The sequence below is a fragment of the Anthonomus grandis genome, chromosome 1 (assembly GCF_022605725.1).
Source record: "Anthonomus grandis grandis chromosome 1, icAntGran1.3, whole genome shotgun sequence".
Taxonomy (NCBI): Eukaryota; Metazoa; Arthropoda; class Insecta; order Coleoptera; family Curculionidae; genus Anthonomus; species Anthonomus grandis.
The window spans coordinates 53,818,984-53,834,762 of NC_065546.1; the positions used below are offsets into that span (position 1 = coordinate 53,818,984).

Here is a 15,779-nt window from a genome sequence, read left to right on the forward strand (position 1 = left end):
TGGAGATTCTAAAAGGGATATTGTTAACATTTAGTTAAATGCTAATAAGAGTAACCGCACATAAATTTAATTTGATGTGCTCCACTGAATGCTTTAAATTGATATTTTACATAAACTACTTTGCCATGATTTTTGTTAATACCCACTTTCAATGCAAAATTCAGCACTATAAGCTTATCATCACTCTTAATAATTTGATTTTGTTTCCTTATAGTTTTCTCTAATTGTTCCTTACCACTATTGCCACCATATCTAGACCTTTTTATTCTTGGTTTCTTTAATTTTGGCACTTCAATATCAAATCCAGTTAATTTTTTTTCAGCCTCCTTATTTAAAACATCTAGGTCCTGTTGGTTCTAATATTTAATAACTCTACTTACGTCGTGTTTTAAAGAGATCTTTAAAGATGGTTCACCTTTAATAGTTGAGAGGTGAGTCATGTGAGTTTATTATTATTTGATGGGTTTTGCCGGTTTTGCTTTTTACACATTTATGAAAGTGGAGGATTTAAAATTTGGCCTGTATTCGTCTAAATTTTTTACAGTTTTTACTGTGAGGAAGTGTGTTCTTTTTATTTGAGTTTGTGGATTTATTTTGATATTATACCTAAAGGCCTTAAAATGTTTTGAACCTGGGAAAATGGTAGTCCTATGGTTGGAACCTTTGGTGTTATGCTCAAATTACGAGATAGTTTTACCACTAACCAAAACTCTTTATTTTTAATCTAGACACGTGTTTCGCTAACGTATAATACAAAAAAAGGAAATATATAACATTTGAAGACAAACCAAAACATTTTACCCAGAATAAATCCACAGAATAAATGGGCATAAGTAATTTGTACCACCTATTCTCTCATCACTTATTATAAACACTCCACTGATGGCGCTAAAAACTAAACTTGTTAAATTACAATTTTTGGTTAAACTGATTTTACGTAATTAAATCTTCTCTTTAAATTAAATATTATCTTGCTATCAACTATCCTGAATTTCTAACTTTATAAAACTAAACCCAAAAATCCCGAATGATACAATTTTAAATACAAATAAATTTTAAGGCCGGACCTGTGCAAATTTTCACGCTTAAGTGGCTGAAACTGAGGTCAGACGTCTAAGAAAATAGTACGTGGGCGTATATAGTCAAATTTTAGAAATCAAATGTATAATTTTTTTTAAATGTTTAAAACATTTATTTATATAATGGAATGATATCGCTTAGAATATTACTTTATGACTCTTTTTACATAAAATTTTGCGATTTAAATATGCATTTTATGCGACAATACAAGCAACACCGGCACACGGACTATTCGCGGCACATCAAAGATTCTAATAGATCTTTAAACTGAACTTTGGACTGGAAACAAGGTACATAAGCCAAATTCAGCAACTTTTGAAAAAAAAGGACTTTAAAGGTGGTATGTCTTTTTCATGTCAAAATAAAACTACACTTTCTGTTACTAATACATTCAAAAATGGTAATCGGTAACTCTTAGTATAAAAGAAGTTTTATAAATTCTTTAATCATAATAAGAAACACTCAAGTTTAAATATATCATCAAGCACATTTTTAAATATCAATAGTCTTTAAAAATACTGAATGTGGCGAACAAATTTATGGAACCATTTTTAGAATATAAACAAAAAAAATTCCTTCTAATTTGGTTTTCCCACTGCGGGCAAAAATTTTCTATAGGGTTCAAGTCAGGTGATCGGGAAGGCCAATCCAATACTTAAATTTTTTCAGATAGCAACAAGTTTCTCTACAATATGTATGTAACTGTCGGATTCTCCTAAGTTAAATTTTACTATTTTTATACAAATTGGTTATTAGGCACCCAAAAAACTCTTTTTTGAGAGGCACAATTTTATTTGGTAATCGTTATTTTAGATTCAGGTAGTCATTTAAGGTCACTATCAGTTGGATAGTAATCTCTCTTTGCTATACTCATTTGAACTAAAATGACTTTCAGACAATTAGTCTGAACGCTTTGTTGTTGACATAGACAAGAAAATAATTTGGGTTCTTATTAGTTTACTTTGAAAATGGCTTGGAGCCTTTAAAGTCCAGTAAAATAATAAAGAAATCTCGATTTTCAGTGGAATGTGGCTTATGTACCTTGTTGCCTCAAGCCTCTTAATTATTAAACGAGCGAAACAACTTACTCAAACAAATATAGATTTTTACTCTTAGGGTCCAAACTAATCCAGTTTCTAACGCTTTAAATAATAAATGATAAATGCGCTCTTAATATCTTATCTCTAATTATTATGCTAATGTTTCGAGTGTTCTGTTTATCTATTTAGCTCCCTGATATTCTTCAAATAAAAACGGTCATATATTTTTAATAAAACGTTTATTAAAAAATAAATAAAAAAATAAATAACTATGAAACTAAAACAGGAACTTATTTCTTAAAATCTAAGAAACTCATTATGGTAAATAAAGTGCAATTATAAATAGTGATTTTTTCTAATATGGGATCTATTTGTGTAGGGCAGCGGGCGAAGGTAGATATTCGTTTATTTCTACTGGGGTCCAGACTCTTTTCCAGATAGGAACCCACACCTATAGAGGGCTTAATTAATTAAATTCCAGTTAATTAAATAATAAAAGATCTTACCTTTTTTGCCCGCCATTCTTTGACCCAGTGGAACTTCCATTGCATTTTTGACTTCCATGCTCCCTTTGTTGTGATCTGTGAGGTGTATCCCCTAGAATTAAATTTTATGAAGTTTTCCTAATTTTTTAAAATAATTACTTACTGGGTGTAGGAGCACTCACTTACAAGCAAAGTAGAAGCTAAAAATATCAGTACCTAAAACACACCTGCTAAATCCTTGGTTAAAACAAAAATCGCCTAAAAACTTACATAAATTTTCATTCTAATATTTAATAAAATTAGATTTTTGTTCGTAACAACACTCTTGGTTAGTTAGCGATAAAATGTAAAAAATAATAAACGAATTTGGCCTTTTATAGACTAGATACCCTAATTTGCATCTATTGAAAGTGTTCCAGATAATCTCATCAATATGCTCTGAAGGTACCAGCGTTTATAAGAAAAAAGTGAATCTCTCATTGTGGTACCTAAATAGAATATTAATGATTTTAAAAATGAAACTACATTAATATTAAAATTGTGTTGCAATGATAATTTAACTCCCTTAAAAACATTTGCAAAAACAAAAAGCATATTATTTAGAAAAATATACTTAAGTGTTATGATTAGGTCAATTAGACCCAATGAATTTCGAAAATATTGATTTTTTATGTAACAATGAGATTAAAAACTACTTGAATCATCTCCTTGGCCAAATATTTGACAATCATAAAATGATCCTCAATAATCCTTTCATACCGATTTTATTTTTTATTTATAAATTTATCATAAGCACTTCAGTCAGGTTTCGCATATAAAAAGGAATTTTCATAATATTCGCACTTAAACAGAATCATGAAGTACTACTGTGTAGGTTTGTTGGTGCTCTCTGGCCTCTGTAAGTATCGAAACAATTTTTTTTTTTTTCAAAAAAAAACTTTATGGATATTTCAAGGTGCCGGTGCTACAATAGAAAAGCAGCCAGAAATCAAATTCATTAAGGGCGGCTATTCTGGAAGCTGCACCACATCCAGATATTGGGACTGTTGTAAACCCACTTGCTCTTGGAGTGGAAATACCGACACTAGTGTGGGTAAGAAATGAAATCGTTAAGCAGTATAATTATTATTTAATGTAAACACTTATACATGTTATGTAAACCTAAAATCCAATAAGATAACATTTTTAAATAAAAACAAAACACTTGAATGCAATTATATATTTATAAATATTTCAAGATAAAAACCTGTTTTAAGAGCCACTTATGATTATTACATTTTTGTTATATTAGTAATTATATTTGGATTTTTTTCAGGACCAGTAAAATCTTGTGCCATAGATGGCGTAAGCGATATCGATGGAAATACTCAATCCGGATGTGAAAATGACGGAAATGCTTACATGTGCAATGCCCAACAGAGTGTCGTTGTCAATTCCACGCTAGCATATGGGTAAGAGTTAAGGAATCATTGAAAGTTAAGCAAAATGCAACGAATGATCCTGTTTCCGGAAATGTGTTAAAAGTGACGTTTTTCTGGTCTCTACAGTATTTCACTTCTCGGTAGCGGCTTCGATCTTCACTTTTTTTTGTATAAAATTACACACTGTAAACGAGAAACACCATTTCTACATTTAAATAACTAAAAGTAGTTTTTTTGACATTTTCGCTATTTCTATCGCATTTCACTAATCAGTGGTAACTCCGGTCATCATAACATTCTACTTTTCTTATTAAATTAAATCTCCTGAAGCCTTATCGATATTTGGAATTGAAAGGCGTTCGAGTGCCATTGGATTAAGTTTTTCTCTTTCCTTTTTCCTTCTAAAAGTAGATATTTCTTATAAGAATGAAAATTTTCAAGATATAACTCCTGGAATTTTTCTTCAACGCACGTTACACTTAAAAATCATACTTATACCATAATACCTTAGTTATCACTAATTTGACTATATTATATCAAAAATTGTAGTTTTTCATCAAGTGAACAAAAAGGGTAAGAATGAGATTTCTTGTAGGAATGATTGCAGTTTGCAATAAGGTGAATAAAAATTCTAAGAATGATTTTTCTCGTGAGAATAAAAGTTACAGTTCGTGGAAGTTTACTGCGATGCATATAGGCTTGAAGCTGCCTTAAGCAGCTTGAAGAATGCCTAGATATTAAGGTATACTACGGTTAATACTGATTTGATAACGTTAAAATTTATATTAATGCGCGGTAAGTTATTATGTTTTTAATCAAATGAACCATCATTATACAGAAGCTTTTTTTTTCTTCAGAAGCAGTTTTTGAGATACAGGTCTTAAAGGTTTTCTTCGATGCATGTTACGCTTTAAAATGCTCAATCACAGTAACGCCTTAATATCTCAGTTGATACTAATCAGATTATGTTAAAGGTTGTAGTTTTTAACGAGATAAATTAAAATATTTTCTTGTGAGAATACTTCTACAGCTTTTGACATGCGAGTCCTGGAAGTTTGTGTCAATATTAGATTTAGAACTGCTTACTTACACTTATACCTTAATATCTAAGTTAATACTGATCTAACGATGTTAAGGATTATTTTCAAAGTCGTAGATTTTGTAAAAGAATATTTTTTTGTGAGAATGCATGACAGTTTTCGAGATACAGCTCTTGGAAATTTGCTTTTCTGCATTTTATAGTTGGAACTGCTCACTTACACTTACACTTTACTATCTCAGTTTAATAATGTTAAAAGGGTACATTGAAAGTTTTAGTTTTGATGGGGATACATCGTGTTTTCTTTGTCATACATTAGTCGTTGGGTATGCACTCTTATGTACTTCCTTTTCTAATGCATTAATCTTCTATCTGTAATATTAATTTGTCCATGCTATAGTATTGATGAATAAAAAAATTTATGTTCTTAGTACGTTGAAAATTCTTAGAGCTATGGGCAGTTTGTTTGCTTGCAACATCTCTGATGCAATGATGCCAAATGCTTATGTAAAAATGGCAAAAAAACACAATTTATAATAAAATAAAAATTTTCACTTATTTTGATAGGCGCTAAACATTCAAAGTAAAATAAATGTAGATCACGTATATTAAAGAAAAGAAATAAGCAAAACATCGCAACGCCGCTCGATCGCATTGTTGATTCCATCGACACAAGTAATCTTTACCAGTGACGTCGTCAAAAAATATTTACATGATAAATATTTATTATTAATAGATTATGCTTTAAATTATATAATATTACCGTTTATGAACCCTTTATGCGATATTTATACATATTTCATTATAGTAAGGGTACTTATCTAATAAAAAGCATTTTTATGATAAGTTTTTATGAATTTAAATACAGTGGAGTCTCGATAGCGTGAACTAATTAGGGATGACTGTGTTCATGTTTTCGAGGAGTTCGTGTTACTATAATATGTTATAGATAAAGTTAATCGCATGATAAACTAACACGTATAATATGTACTTTGAATATATATTTTATTGGAAAATCAAACAAAAACATGTTATTAAGTTAGTAATACATAGTTGAAAATGTATATGTATATGTTTATACATGGTATAAAGAAAAAAATATTTATTATATAGGTAGGTATATGTATGTAAGTGAGTAAAATGTACATTATTTATATTTAATCCGTTGTTTTTATTAAAAAGTTATCTAACTTTGTTTGACGGATACGTTGTTTGTTTGAAAGAATAGTTGCACATTCACGTAATTTGTGTAAAGACTGAATATCCTCGAAGTCGGCATTGTTTTGCTCCGCTCATTCTAGACCTCTGTTAAATATACGAACTGCCTCAACGTGAGTGACTTTATCCATAGTCTGAGAAACCTCTGGATCTTGATCCTGTTCGGTTTCTGAATCATTAGACACTGCAGTACAATTCTCCTCATGTTCAACGAAGTCATCTTTATTCCATTCTTCGATATCTCCACGTTCGAAGTCTTGCCCTGGATCAATTTCTTCTAATAATTGTCTCTACAATGCTATTCAGGCTTAGCAATTCTTGACGAAGAGTTGCCAAGGGTATTGTGTCTTCACGATCATCATTGCTTTGGCTTTCGAAAATATTTGTCCAACACTTTTTAATGGTTGCTGGTACTAATTTATTCCATGCTCGTATAAGTTTAAAATAGCATCCCTGAGGTTGTATTGTTTGATAATGACATTCATGTCCTTAAATTTATTAGCTACAACCATTGCCAAAAACATGGAGCGATAATGCAGTTTAGTCAACCTAATAACGTTTTGGTCCATAGGTTGAATAATTAAGGGTGTCACATTGGGAGGCATATACATAACTTGAATTAGTCCATCATCAGATAAAAGTTCCTCTACTGGGGGATGACTGTGGGCGTTATCCAATAAAAGAAGTGCTTTCTCTGGAAGACCTTAATTCTTAAGAAGCTTTCTCACCTAAAATTAAAACAAACTTTTAATTTTGAAATGTATAGTTATGGCAGGAAATTTACCTCAGGAACAAAAATTTTTTTGAACCATTCCTTAAAAATTCCGGCTGTCATCCATGCAGATTGTGAGTTTTTGTAGTGTACAGGAATGTAAGAGTTCTTAAAACTTCGTGGTTTTTAAGCTTTCCCTATTACCAAAGGAGTCAATTTATGTAGTCCAGTCGCATTTGTATATGGTAGAAACGTTATTCTTTCTTTGGCTGTTTTTCTTCCAGGGGCAGTTTTTTCTTCACTGGATACGTAAATCTTTCCGGGTAAAAGCTTCCAGTACAAGCCGGTTTCATCGGCGTTGTACACTTGGTTATAGTCTTAGTTTAGGTCCTTGATTTTTTCTCCAAGTTTTAGTAAGGATGGTGAAACCAGCTCGGGCTGAGAAGATAGTTTTTCACCAGTTATTGTTAGGAAGCGTATGCCAAATCTTTTCTTGAACTTTTGCAATCACCCCGAGCTCGCAGAAAAAGTGGAATTTTTGTCGTACAGTTTTTCGTGAAAATATTTGGCTTTCTCTTTTAAAATTAAACGACTTATTGGTGCATTCCTCTTTCGTTGTCGCAAAAACCACTTATACAAAGCTTTTTCCATTAATGGATATTCAGAAGGTCTAAGAGATTTTCGTTTACCTGGTCCAGAAAAAGTCAAGGCAACTGTTGAAGTAATTTGGTCTTTTTTCTTCTTAATTGCACACACCGTGGATTTGGCTATTCCATACTTTTTTGCTAAAAAGGTAACTCCGCAATGTCTACTAACATCGGACAAGAGTTGGGCTTTTTTTCCAGAGTTAAATAATTTACTTTCTTAGTAGACATCGTGCTTGTTTCGTATTGATCGGCGAACAAACATTGAATAAGACGCAAATTTCATATCTCTTCCAAACATGTACAAACAAGATATACAATTTAGTTAGTACTAAAGTTGTCGACAAAGGGAACATAGGGGGTCAAATGCCGCTTAATGCCTACGGGTAAAACGATATAAATATTTTTTTGTTCACGTTATAGAGGCGAGATATTTTTGACGTTCACGTTTTAGAATAGGCTGAATACCAATTAGGCTGTTCACGTGTAGGGATGTTCACGTTATGGGACGTTCACGTTATCGAGACTCTACTGTATTTTATAATTATTATAGATTTTTTAATAACTTTTTATTATTCTACGTTTATGACGACGGTTGTCCCTTGATATGATATTATGACAATATCGGTATTTATCTGTGAAAAGATCGGCTTAAATCGCCTTTTTCAGCACAAGTTTTTACTATCGTAACACTTCACAAAAAAAACTCAAATAAGACTTTTTTTTCAACAAAAAACTGAAGAAAAAACACAGAACTTCACAAATGCCGAATATCAACACAAAGCCGTTTGTCCGCGGTGTTGCCATTTCAAATTGTTTAGCAGCGGTTTTAAAAATAAAAATGTTAATAATTTTTTTTTACTTTGTAGATGTTATTTTTGCGCCTATAGTAACATATATCTATTTCTACTTTTTATTTTTAATTTAAAAACTAACATCAATAAGTCAAATTAACATTATTAGGTATATGTGTTGATGTATAGCTGAAAATGTGATGTTTTGAAAATGAGTGTAAACTTGACAACAGAGAATCGATGAATTTGTTTGTAAACAAAACAACCCCCTTGCCCCTGTACACATGTTCTTCAACTCTAACAAAGTTGTTGTTTACTAATTTTAGCCTTTCAATATTCTAAATTTATATTTATTTAAAGACCTTATCATTAAAATTTAAATTTTATAGCTAAATGTATGTTACCATATTCCATAAACTAATAATGCGTACCTTAAAAATGATTCGCTATCAAAATCAGAAGATGATGGGTCTTCGTTTCTAATCAGTGGCTTTATGTGGACTTTCATCATTCCATTTATAGTCCACATTCGGTGCTCTTCTTCAAGAACACTATTTTTATTGTCCTTTTTCAATTTCCAGTAGCAACATTATTTAAAGCTTCGTCAAAGATCGATCTAAGGTCAGAAAATTTAAATCTAGTATTATTTCTTATAACCTCATTTTTTATCTGACCCCATATCAGCTCTATCGGATTAAACTCGCAATGGTAAGGAGGACGTCTCTTAAAACAGTTCTACCAGTGCATTTTACAACGTCATCGAGTACATACTTGTCCCGACCACGATTCTCCTTAACCAAATTTAAGAATTCGGCTTTTATTATGTCCTGTTCGTGCGAATGTCAAAACGAGAAGAACAAAAATAGTAAGATTAATTTTTCTTGTGAAAATTACGGCTCCTAAAGGTTTGTTTCGACTCATATTAGGCTTGGAACTACTCCCTTACATGTTAACTTTAATATCTCAATTAACACTGATCTAACGACGTTAAGAGTTACATTCAAATATCTACTTTTTAAGGAGATAAACAAAAAATGATAAGAATGATTATGCTCGTGAGGCTGACAGTTTCCGAGATACAGCTTCTAGAAGTTTGTTTCGACGCATATGAAGCTTGGAACTGCTTCCTCAGATGTTTACTTTAATAGCTCAGTTAATACTTATCACTTAACTCTTATTCACTTCTAGGTACTTACTCACTCACTTATAACTTGTAACTTACTCACTTATTCACTTCTAGTTAATACTTAATGACGTTCAAGGTTATATTTAAAATTTCAGATGATTTTAATGAGATGAGCAAAAGTTATATAAATGTTTTTTTCTTATGCGAAGGACAGTTTTCGAGAGACTGCTCAAGTGATGCCTAAAAGTTCCAAAAACATCAATTTATGGTAATAACCCATAGATTGGCTGCAAGTTACTAGTGAGACCAATATTCTATGACTTTTATGGAAACTTGTTATTTTGTTCTTCAATAATGATTCTCCCGGAAAATGAAAAAGGCTTTACACTTACACACATGGAACCAGTAAGAACTTAAATACCTAAATAATCTAGATAAAAACTCATAAAATTGCTGCTTTCCTTTATCTCTTTCTGTATATTTTCTCAAAACCGTTCGCCAATCAAGAAGAAGAGTTGATTCAACATCAAAAATAATAAAAATTATATCAATTAAAAAGCATTAAAATGCAGAGAAAGACGAGCAACATTTTTAGGAATAAATCTACCTTCAAAAGGGCTACTTCTTTCTTGACGTCTGAAAGTTTTCCTTAAGAATAATTTTTAAAATTATAGTTCTTTGAAAATAAAAAATGTAATTATTTATATTGTATAAATAGATTATTTACCCCATCAGTAAATTGAAATGTAAAGGAATAGATACTAGTTTGACAAAATGTCAATATCAAGCTGCAGCTTCAAATTTAAAATGATAAATTTGGGAAAAAAATGTTACGGTAAAGTCGAATTAAACAAATTATTAAAACAGTTGATCCAAGAATTACATGTAAACCGGGTAGCGTTTTTACTAAATATACTTAACGCCAGCACAAGCCACACCTATCGCAGTACGTCATCTACGACATACACAGCGTCAGCGCATCCACGGTATATATACTTCGCTCCAGCACAACTACGTAATTAAGATATATAATATAATGGTATTTTTCACATAAAGTTTTTAAAATGCAAATAAAATTAGTAAAATCATCGTTTATTTGTATAAATTATAGAATAAGCCATACAAAGAAAAAAATATAAATTAATATATTTTAGAGTTTGGTAAATTTTTTTAAATGTTTTTAATTAGATCATGTTTTCGCTTAACACTGGTACGTTTCTTTTTTTGAATAGATGTAGATTTTTTGATGGACGGTCGGGTCGGCCTGACTGAATTTTTCTTTTTCCAGCGCTCAGCCTATTATGTATTCTTCGACGACTGGTAGCTGTAGGCTGTACTCCTATACATCGTGTTGTCTTCGTTTTTATAGCGTAAAAATTTGTTAATTGAGATACAGTCGTAATACGTTCTAAAGATTTTATAAATTTAACCACAATGTTTTGGTTGTCACTGTTAATATTTTTCTCTGTCAGGCCTAGTATTCGATCAAACTGCGATTTTAAAGAGATTGTTACAGGGGTGAAACACATGGTTTCGCCATTGTCGGCGCTGTTATGTACACCCATATTCATGTTCGCACTAGAAGTATCGACTACAGAACCCTCAACGTACTTAACATTTGACTGTTCGACGTCTACATTCTGCAGCATGCATGTAAAGAAATTTCTTTCTGGTATATTTGTACCAAGAGCAATGTAAGCCAAAGTAACTTTGTCATCAGATGTTAAAACTGGAGCCGATTCTGTCAGTACTCCAGCATGTTGTTCTACGGCACATATATGTTTGCAGTATGCACCGCCAGATCCATTGAAGCAATCACAACAGGTGAAACCATCTTGTTAACCGTGTAAAGTACCTGGGAATCAGTTGATGAGGTTACATTATATGTAACTTCATCTATGCTTTGCACTTGTAACTTACTTGCGGCACCTTTAAATTTGTCGTACAAAATATCATGCCGAGTTGCTCTGTTGTTTGCGTAATTCAACATTTTTCTTGTATGGTATGATTCTAATATTTTAACCACAAATTCGAGCACTGTTAAAGGCTTTACACCTTTGTAAGATTACATCTTTAAAAACTCTTATTGACGCTTCGACATAATGATTAGTATTGTGGCATCTAAAAAGAAGATGTTTTCGATAAAAATGACACCATTCTGTGCGTCTCAGCCAGTATGCTTTAAGATATTCAGCAAGCAGGCTATAATATTTGCAGTCATCTAACAGTGTTTTGTATAATAATTCGACGTCTATTTCGTTAGTTGCGTACAAAATCGCCCTAAACGCCATCATAAATGACTGGCGATGGCTCTTGTGTATGCAATTTTTTGCTTCACACAGCCACCTTCAAAACGCTTGGCAAACATGAAACGAGCAAAGCATAGATGAGATTCTGGGAAAACAGTCGACAAAGCTTTTCTTTCAGCTTGCGAATCATCCGTCATAAAAACCGCTGGAAAACCATTTTCTCCAAACCCATTTGGTAGTTTTCTTCGTAAAGATAAAAAGGCATGACAGTATATTTCTTCCGTCTGACCAGAATGTAACAAGCAAGCTAAAGGTATCCCTTCAATTTTGTGGGCGCCCAAAATAAATGTGACACAAGTAGCAGTTTAATCGCAAGATCCAGTTGTATCAACAAAACAAACCTCGGATGACCAGTTTTGTTCATGAGACCGCTTCATTATGGGTGTCAAATGATGATAACAAATGAATCTCTTTCTACAAAAATGTCGATCCCTTCTTCAGCATAGGCTCTTTTCTTTTCCTCCACTAGTTTCAGAACACACTCGAAAGTTCTATCGCCGTAATGTTCCCTCCTAAAAATAAGGTCTTAGTATTTTATTTACTGTTATAAAATAATTTTTAAAATAAGTCCAGTCATCAAAGAGATATGTTATTTCACGGTCCCTTGGACCAATCTGCGAATCGGCCAGTTGATAAGCTATGTCTTGCTTTGCATTTGCACTCAAAAGTTCCATTTCGTGCAAATTTTTTGCCACACTTGGTGTCAGTTCTTCATCAAAGTAATTATAGAAAAGTGTCCTAGTGGCATCTGACATATTTAAGTAGCTGAACGCTTCTGCACATTTAATACGATGACTATGTTGAAACTTAATCTGAAAGTGGTACATTTACATAGTGTTTTTATTTAAATAAGATGTAAACTAAAATAAAAAGTATATAACAATTCTAATATTCAGTGGCGGCTCTTCAGGTGAAGTAGTTTTTATTTAGTTTTTAGGCAAAAACGCAACTCATTCGTTTATGTAAATACAAACGTAATTTGTTGCATTTTTTTTTACTTTTACAAGATTTTACTTATTTTTGTTTTTCATGTTTTTAAATTTTCTTGTAATTTTTTCATTAGGTATTCAAAAAAATTGTGATTTATTTTAAGCACATTAAACCAGTAGCTATGCGAGTGCCTGGAAGATTAAAAAGTCATTATTTTTTTCAGGCACTTGGTACCAGAAGACTAGAAAAGGCCTAGAAAATTAAAAATTACAATTTCTTTTAGACATATTTTATATAAAAGCAAAAAACTTCGGAATGCCTGGAAGATAAAAATAATAATTTACTCTTACCCTCACATCACTACTCTTAACCACTTTCCTAACACCCAAACCGCCCCTGTAATATTCATCGGCTATTTCAAAAAGCTTGAGCTTAAGTAATTGAAATTAACCAAAAGTATTATATTCCTCAAAGATACCTACGTAACCAAAAAGCACCTTAGTACTTTTTAGTGCATTATAAAAACGTGTTTCTTAGTTTTTTTAAACTATGATTTAAATGCATGGTGCTAACCTTGCAAAATTTTTAGTAGAACCACCAATAAATAATTAATTAATTAATTAATAGTAAATCAAAACCTACTGTAAATACAGCAGACAATCCATCCTTCAGGTAATGATCATTCCTTATGGTGAATCGATTGATCTTTTTGATTTTAATATCGATACTTGCACTACAGTTGCTTCCTTTAACTCTAGTCCTACTACGAATTCTGTCTGCAGTCTTGATTTTGTTGAAGTTTGAGTGATGACAAACGAACAGTTTTCGGTAAAGCATAAGTTTGAGATTAGGCCAAGAATCTCGCACTATCCATTGTGTTTTGGTACTCTCGCTGACTTTTTTGATTCACCTCCCACACTGTATATCAAAAACAATATTTTCTTCATTTCGGTGTAGATTTGTTCGCACCCGAACTTGAAACTTTGTAATGTCTTCAATTACTTCAATCGCATCCTTTTCATGCAAATCTAAGTATTCTTTCAACCGAGATTCCATTTCGCCAATAAAGATCAATAATCAACGCAATCTATTATAGGCGACACCGTTATGACCACTAAATAAATCAAAACTGCTCACTCAACTCATGTGAAACAACTGTCATATAAAAAACACGTGGCAACAGGAGAAATAAGTCACTGCAGGCACAAATAAAAGAAATAAATTATTAAAAGGGTCGAAATTACGTAGTTGTGCTGGCGTTAAGTATATTTAGTAAAAACGCAACCGGGTAAGCCCGTTAATATAAAAAAGAGCCATAAGGTCTATTTAATTCTAATTGTGAATGGACAATGAAGCTTCTATATATTCAAATCTTCCAAGGATTGTAAAATAAAATTCTAGTAATACAGAAAGAGCAAGTCTTGAGATAGCTTGATCGTAGTTATTTTTCAAAAAATAGTAATTTCTGAGGATAAAAAAATTATAATATTTAGTAAAGGAATTTTTAATGGGTTAATAAAAGTAATGATTTGCTTTGGTATTGAAACATTGAAACGCTGGAATAAACTGGAATAAACAAACACACTTTATAATATCATAAAAATTTGTCAGTTATTTTGAGAGATATAAAACAATACTAATGTTTCCCTTCAAAAAAATATGAAGAATTTTTTTAAAATTAAATATCATACGATATTCTATAAAGAAGTCAATTTTCAAAATTAAATGAATGTAGATAACGTATATTAGAGAAAAAGGCAACAACATTGCAACGCCGCTCGATGCTACCCGTACAAGAAATCTTTACCAGTGACGTCCTCAAATAATATCTATATGATAAATATTTAATAGTAATAGCGTTGATTGATTATTTGAATATCTCAAATATTCAATCAACGGTAATAGATTATGCTAAACTATCCGTGTTTTTTTAACATACTTGATTAGAGCAAAGGTAGTAATCCCACTAGGTCCCTCTGAATCTAGGCTTACATCATTTTTGGGCTGGAAAATGTCTAGAGCACTGGAAAAAAACGACTTACAAATTTACAAATGATTTTACGTATGTTTGTAGGAAGAAAAGTGTTATTTTGACTCTAACAATACGCTCTTAAAATATTTGCATCCAATTTTATTACCCCCTATAGACAAAGTTTACTGAATAAAATACGTATTTTATTCAGTAAACTTTGCTATAGATTTCTTAATGATTCATGTTTTAAGATTTTACGCATCATTGAGCTTATGCTTGCGATGTTGCCATTTCAAACTTTTTTCAAACGGTTTTAGGAATATCAACTCTAAATGAAATTTTAGTATGAAAAAATGCTCAAAAAAATACTTTTAAAGTAATAAATAGGATTATACCTCGTCGTGATCTCAAAGTATGTAGTCCTTATCTGAATATTCCGCAGTTTTGCCGCTGCCTCCTTCATCAGCCCCCCGGAAAACATGTGCTGCACCTGCATGCTCGTAACTTTTCAACTGGGGCCGTGGGGAGACTGTTCAGGCAAACAAATGATCGTCCAGATTACCAACACTGGCGGCAGCAGTTCCGTTAATGGTACTGAGAACAATATCGAAATCGCCATGCCAGGAGGTAAGAAAAGGATAGAATAAAATTCCTATTATACTTATTCTTAAGGGAATTCTAGTTTCCTCTAAAAAACACATTTCTTTCCTTTAAGGTGGAGTGGGTTATTACACACAAGGATGCAAAAAACAATGGAACGCGCCCGACCAAGGATGGGGTGACCAATACGGGGGTGTCTGGACCGAAGCTGACTGTAACCAGCTGCCAGCCGTGTTACAACCCGGATGTAAATTCAGATGGGAGTTTCTGAATGGATGTTCGAATCCCCCGGCCACGTTCCAGCAAGTCGAGTGTCCGCAAGAAATCGTCGATATTTCCGGATGTAAAATGGACTAGATTATATAAATAAAAGTAAAAAAAAAGACATTTTTCTTTCATTACTTTATTC

At 32.1% G+C, this 15,779-nt stretch overlaps 2 protein-coding genes across 2 annotated transcripts; one reads left to right on the plus strand and one right to left on the minus strand.

Annotated features, from left to right (window-relative positions):
• Positions 1-2,342: 2,342 nt before the first annotated feature.
• Positions 2,343-3,228, minus strand: LOC126733969 (uncharacterized). Its single transcript, XM_050437501.1, has 4 exons — positions 2,876-3,228; positions 2,769-2,821; positions 2,627-2,717; positions 2,343-2,571 (listed from the first exon to the last, which is right to left on the minus strand). The coding sequence occupies exons 1-4, from the start codon at positions 2,885-2,887 to the stop codon at positions 2,488-2,490; spliced, it is 240 nt and encodes a 79-aa protein (XP_050293458.1). The 5' UTR covers positions 2,888-3,228; the 3' UTR covers positions 2,343-2,487.
• A 109-nt stretch (positions 3,229-3,337) lies between these two features.
• LOC126733901 (endoglucanase-like) lies at positions 3,338-15,755 on the plus strand. Its single transcript, XM_050437390.1, has 5 exons — positions 3,338-3,503; positions 3,561-3,698; positions 3,921-4,056; positions 15,213-15,397; positions 15,486-15,755. Exons 1-5 carry the CDS (start codon positions 3,461-3,463, stop codon positions 15,725-15,727), a joined length of 744 nt encoding a protein of 247 aa, XP_050293347.1. The 5' UTR covers positions 3,338-3,460; the 3' UTR covers positions 15,728-15,755.
• The last annotated feature ends 24 nt before the right edge of the window (positions 15,756-15,779 follow it).